Genomic DNA, 6,560 nt, shown 5'->3' on the forward strand with positions numbered 1-6,560 from the left:
TGTCTAAATCAATGCATATTGTTTTTGTGATGTTATCGGCATGTTTCTGGAGGGACCCAACATATACCTCACTCTACCACAACAGTGGCATTCTGAGGCAAGCACATGCTGATGTAGAGAGTAGAGCCGTACCCCAAAGAGCTTTAATGAGAGTGCTCAGTTGCAATGGAAATTGGGGCCACCTTTGGTAGAGAAAAGGTACTTAAAGGCAGTGGACACTATTGGTAATTGTCAAAGACTAGCCTTCACAGTTGGTGTATCTCAACATATACATAAAAATAACAAACCTGTGAAAATTTGAGCTCAATCGGTCAGTGAAGTTGCGAGATAATAATGAAAGAAAAAAACACCCTTGTCACACGAAATTGTGTGCGTTTAGATGGTTGATTTCGAGACCTCAAGTTCTAAATCTGAGGTCTTGAAATCAAATTCGTGGAAAATTACTTCTTTCACGAAAACTATGGCACTTCAGAGGGAGCCGTTTCTCACAATGTTTTATACTATCAACCTCTCCTCATTACTCATTAGCAAGAAAGGTTTAATGCCAATAATTATTTTGAGTAATTACCAATAGTATCCACTGCCTTTAACCATGTCAGTTTCTGGTGTGGTAATCTGTGGTACTGAGATCATACACACAAGTTCAATGACAGGAAAGTGTGGCATGGATTACTTCCCCGTTGTGTGCACCTTGGAGTATGAGCCTAACAGTCTTGGGGTGGATTTCACAAAGGTAGTCCTAACTTAGGACTAGTCCTAGGCAATGCTAAGAGATAGGACCAGTCCTAAGTTAGGACCAGTAACTCATCCTAACTTAGGACTGGTCCTATCTCTTAGCATTGCCTAGGACTAGTCCTAAGTTAGGACTACCTTTGGGACTAGTCCTAGGCAATGCTAAGAGATAGGACCAGTCCTAAGTTAGGACCAGTAACTCATCCTAACTTAGGACTGGTCCTATCTCTTAGCATTGCCTAGGACTAGTCCTAAGTTAGGACTACCTTTGTGAAATCCACCCCAGCACCCTTAAGAATGATTTAAACATTCAGCAATTGTTCAAGTCTTTTATCTCAAATTGATTTTCTGTCTCATCCTTTAGGATTTTGTCCGAGCCTCCATGACGTGCATCAAATTCTACCAGTCCGGAGCTCGATCCTACTCAGACCTGTTTGACCGTCTCCAGTACCTGACTAAAGCCAAGATTCACATGAAAGCTGTATTCGAAGAGAAGGAATGGGAAAGTGTTCCCAGACCTCCGATGGCGACCCCGTCTCCTAAAGCTAGCGCTCCATCATGGGGACCAGCCAGTGATGTTAACATCAGATTGATGATGTCTGTGTCACAACTTACCAAGTTAGCAAATTTGTCCTAAAACTTTTCTTAGCCTATTCTTTACTAACCTTTCAACACCTTAAAGGAACACGTTGCCTTGGATCGGTCGAGTTGGTCTTTGAAAAGCGTTTGTAATCGTTTGTTATAGAATCCATAAGATTATAAAGATATTTTAAAAGTAGAATATAATGATCCACACAAGTATCACTAAAAACTGCGTGGTTTTCCATTTACCTCGTCGACAAACACGGTCGGCCATTTATGGGAGTCAAATTGTTGACTCCCATAAATGGCCGACCGTGTTAGTTCGCAAAGTAAAAGGAAAACCATGCAATTTCGAGGCAAATGTGTGTGGATGATTGTGTTCTACTTTTTAAACATCTTTCTAACCATATGCATTTCATAACAAACGGTTACAAACGCTTTTGAAAGACCAACTCGACCGATCCAAGGCAACGTGTTCCTTTAAGAGTAAGAGCAAGTAGTGGGTAGCATTATACTATCATGAACTTGTTAAGGAAATGCAATTTTATAAAACAGTGATATTGATGTTTTGTTTGGTTTCCGCAGTCACATGAACACCATCACGTTACAGATCAAGGTGACCAAGTTTCTCCATGGGATGCTTTCATCTGGCAAGACGTCTCTGTCAGGATCAGCTGCATTGACATCACAGGGAGCATCAGACTCCATTCCACAGCTTCCGACACTCTTTGGCAACAGTAAGGTCAAGGCTGAAGTTGCTTACAGGGTGAGTCCTTGTAGTTATTTCTGTGGCTTGTTTGCTTTAGGTGTTATGTCTTGCAAATATTTATGTTTTGTCTGCCCTGCACCATACCATGATGGCCAACCTTGTTGACCTAAAATGACCCGGGCTTAAGTGTACAATCTTTATTTTTGCCCATTGATATTATGTATGTATTGATTTGCTCAATGAATATTAAATAGTAGTGGTAGCAGTATTAGTTAGCAGTAGTAGTTAGCAGTAGTGGTTAGCTGTAATAGTGGTAGTAGTACTAGGTCGTTGGTTTAAATCCTGCTTAGTCAATTTGTCTTTGTTAAACCCCTAATCATTTAAAACTTACCCGGTCAGTTTCCCTTGTGGTTTATTATTTTTAACATGTATATCAGTGTATTAAAGTGACCATTTATTTAGAATGTTATTAAGTATTATAAGTATTTTTCATGGTTTGCTCGTTTGTGTATGTACCTGTTTGATTCAGTAAGTTAGTATTTCATGCTAATTAAACACATTGCATCATTGCAGGTTGTCTTGGCTGGTTCTTCTGTAAATGACGGCTTCCAGCTCGCATTCCAGATAATACAGGTAAGTGACCCCAAGTCATTGAACTTTATGGGTGAGCAGTTTATGATCCAATTAAGTTCACTGGTCGAAAAAGGAGTTACATGTACATGTATGTAGATAACAGGTGTGAGTTGCCAGAGGAAAAGGATGTTTTATTCGGGCCTTTTTCTTCAATGGAGCTTTCCCGTAATGAACCAAATTTAAGTTGCACATCAAAGTAGTTGAGCTGATTTGAGCTCAAGGTTCTGAATAGGAATCTGCCACCCCTACCCCCACTGGTTATGCAACTACAACCAAGCTTGGCAAATTCTTGGCTGTGACATAATAATAATAATAATAATACAGCATTTTTAAAGCGCACTAAATCTGTAGAACATTCAAAGGCGCTGGTCAAAGAACAAGAAGAAAATTTCATTCTATATCTGCATAGGCTAATCTGAAGAGATGGGTTTTGAGAGAATGTTGGAATCGAGAGATGTCATGTGTTGTTAAATTTTCCTTCAATTCTATATTCAGGATTTCCGTCTCCCAGACACGCTGATATACAGCAAAATCGGCCGCAACCTCGCCACTCAACACAAGTACAAAGACATCCAGCAGCTGCTTACCAGCGTGCGGGGTACCGGTCTGTCCAATGACCAATGCTGTGATGAGATTCTAGATGCTTGCGTCAGAGTACTGGCCAATGATGGTGGCCAGGCCAAGGAGGTCGAGGGACTGATCAAACTGATTAAGAGCGACACCAATAAGGTACTCGGAGATTTTGGCAACTCGGTAGTAATGGAATTCAAATTTTCAGATGCTCAATAGTTTTGGTAACAGTAAGGTCTTTACTGTTACCCTTACAGGGGGTGAAGAATTGATACTTTAATAGTTGCCTTAACAAATTATCTTGGAGATTTGGTTTTATGAATAATATGAAATTCTGTTTTTTACCTAGATTAATGCTTTGATGCTCTGCGGTAAACTAAAGTCGGCTTACCTCATAGCTGTGAAGGCAGAACGGGTGGAAGACGTTGAACGTATCCTCCATGTTGCACAACGTGCAGGCCCTTCTCAGGCACAGATGAGAACCATCTGTGAGACCTGGCTAGCTTCCCAACAAGAGAAACGAAAGAGAGAGATGAAGACTAAGGAGCTTCTCATGAGGAGCAAGCAAGAGAGAAGGTAGTGATACTAGGAGATGAGAACCATCTGTGAGATGTGATTGACTTCTCATCAAGAAAAAATGAAAGAGAGGGATAAAGACGAATGAGCTTCTTATGAGGAGCAAGCGAACGAAAATTTAGTGATGCTAGATGGTGAGACCTGGTAGCTGTTCAACTTGTGTGGAGCGAGCAAGAGAGAAGGTAGTGGCGTTAGAGGAAAACAGCCATCTGTGAGACGTGTCTGGCTTCTCATCAAGAGAAATAAAAGAGAGAGATGAAGACTAAGAAGCTTCTCATAATGAGAGCAAGCAAGAGAGAAGATAGTGGAAGTACAAGAATCGAAACACTGGTAAGACCTGGCTAGCTTCTCTCTAGATTTGATGGAGAGATGATGCGGTGCTTATATCTTTTATATGTAATATACATCTTCTTTAAGGTCCTTAAAGTTGCAGCTAAATTAAGAACTCTGGGATTACAATTGTCATCTTGACCTTTAGGTTAATACAGTAAAAGTTAAAGGAAAACTTTTACGCCAGAAATAATTCATTCTAGTAGAGGTCTTGCCCTAGATGAAGGACCAAGATAAGTTTATGAAATGGCAATATTAAAGCAATGTGGGAGTTGGATTTGAAAGATGTTTGGTACAGCAGGTCGAGGCTGTAGACTCCTCAGGGAGCTGAGAAGATAACAGGAATGTTATTTGCCCAATGACCAGGGCAATAATACAAAGCACATTGAGACATTTTGGTGAACATTTGCTATACAAGAAGTAGTTATTATAACGTCATAATTCAAATTCAAATTCACTTTATTATCCACGATTGGAAATTCATTGCTGCCTTTTATACATCAGATTTACAAAATTTACATTAAAATATTTTTTACAATAAAACAGTACAAAAAACACTTAAAGCCACATTGTATAACATGTACAATACAATGGTTTTTAACATTTGATGGAAAATTACTAATATCGACTACGAAGGAAACATCTTTTATACATTCATGTAAATTTTAACATTCCAACAGCTCTCACTGCCAACATAAATTTATAACTAGTTAAAGAAAAGAAGTCTTGGTCCTTTTTGCATAGTGGTTACCTCAATCCTCTCCTCAACTCACTCCTATGTCACTCCATACCAAATTGTTCAGACTTGGATAAGATTTGGGTGCCTGACTATTCTTATTTGAGCCTGCAGCCGTCAGCCCTTCTGAATCCTTCAGTTTTGATTTTTCAAAAGGATACATGTACAGGGTTTAGGAGGGCGAGGCATTTGAAAGATCTAGAAAGGTTGATCCAAAGGGATTGATTTGGTTTCTTAAAAAGAAATTTGCCAAAGAACATGAATAAATTTAGTCTTTTTCCCCTTTTTTTTTTGTATTAAGTGCAATAATTCTGGGCATTTTTTGTAAACAGAAAAAACAAAAAAATATTTTTAATAATTAAAATATCTGATTAGTTAATTGGAGAATGCTATTAAAGGACGTTTACCCTATTATGTTTCTGTCTCTTTTTACAGTTGTTGTTTTGTTTTTTGTTTTTTGTCCAAATCACCCGACGTCACCTATGTCAAATCTTTGTTGTGCCTTATGGTCGTCAAATCTCTAATTCCCCTTGATCACCCACAAAAAAAGTAGTGTACAAATGGTATATAGGTCAATACAAACTAAAGAAAATCTCCTCTATCAATGCGATGGTCGAGGGTTTGAATCCAACCCGAGTGGATTGCCTGTAGATTTTTTTCCCCCACATAGCTCGGGGAAAGAACGGATTATACAGTGCTTAATTGTAAGGGTAAAACACAAAATGGTATCAATACAAACGATGTGACACGGATAGCAGTTGCGCTAGGCCTGTATAATAAAACAACTTTGTTTGTCAAATCCATTTATATATAGTTTTAAATGGCATTTTTTCACATTGCAGCATTTTGCCCGATTTTAACTAAATACGCGAACGCAGCCAAAGAGGCTTTCGGTGAAAACTTGTTAACGGCTTTTGCAAGTCTTCCAGAAGTCGTGGCCGAATCGATCAGCTTGCGACAACGAATTCTGCAAGTAGGTGGGGCTAGACATACGCAAATCGGGTTAAAGTTCTCTCTGTCCGTAAACGCGGATGACGGATACAAAAGCGAGTATGACTCGAGTGTTGGGCTAGCAAAGCGGCAAACGGCTCGATTGAATGCCGAACATTGCCGTGAATCAAAGGAAATATGTTGTTAATTAAAATAATCCTCGTTATCTGCTGATCTCAAGTTTAATTCGTTAAAATAACATTCTTTAGAGAGGAGTGACTGTTTACCCGCAGGCTTTATTACGCCTATGAAAGCACACACATTGTGCAACAATGGTTTTTTTTTTCCTTTCATTGTTCTCTTGGAATTTCGAGGACCGATTGAGTCCAAATTTTAACAAGTTTTTAAACAATTTTATACATGATGTTAGGGTACACCAAGTGAGAATACTGGTCTTAAACAGCTACCAAAGGTGTCCAGTGTCTTTAACGCAACCTGTTCATTAAAATACTCATTCTGTTTGCAGATCTAAAGACGATTCAAATGTATTTTTAGATAGTAGTTAATGCATTATTGTTCAATCTTTAAATCAAGAGATGGATCTCTGACGTGGCCACAAAGAAAACGTTTTAGTCATCAAATTTTTCCAAACGTTTCCATGGGTCAAGAGCGATCGTTTTGCACATTTACAACGATTGGTTTTTGACTAAGTGTTGTTTACAATAGCCAGGTGTTGCTTGTGTTAAATTTAGCGAATGTGTT

At 38.9% G+C, this 6,560-nt stretch overlaps 1 protein-coding gene across 1 annotated transcript in view; it reads left to right on the top strand.

Annotated features, from left to right (window-relative positions):
• The window catches only part of LOC117289690 (zinc finger FYVE domain-containing protein 26-like), a 42,293-nt gene extending 37,030 nt beyond the window's left edge, over window positions 1–5,263 (top strand). Inside the window, exons 39-43 of the mRNA XM_033770929.1 lie at window positions 1,097–1,350; window positions 1,900–2,080; window positions 2,597–2,656; window positions 3,152–3,385; window positions 3,576–5,263. Coding sequence (XP_033626820.1) covers window positions 1,097–1,350; window positions 1,900–2,080; window positions 2,597–2,656; window positions 3,152–3,385; window positions 3,576–3,806 — 960 coding nt within the window. The 3' untranslated portion in view covers window positions 3,807–5,263. The remainder of the gene's footprint in view (window positions 1–1,096; window positions 1,351–1,899; window positions 2,081–2,596; window positions 2,657–3,151; window positions 3,386–3,575) is intronic.
• The last annotated feature ends 1,297 nt before the right edge of the window (window positions 5,264–6,560 follow it).

Source organism: Asterias rubens, chromosome 1, assembly GCF_902459465.1.
Source record: "Asterias rubens chromosome 1, eAstRub1.3, whole genome shotgun sequence".
Taxonomy (NCBI): domain Eukaryota; kingdom Metazoa; phylum Echinodermata; class Asteroidea; order Forcipulatida; family Asteriidae; genus Asterias; species Asterias rubens.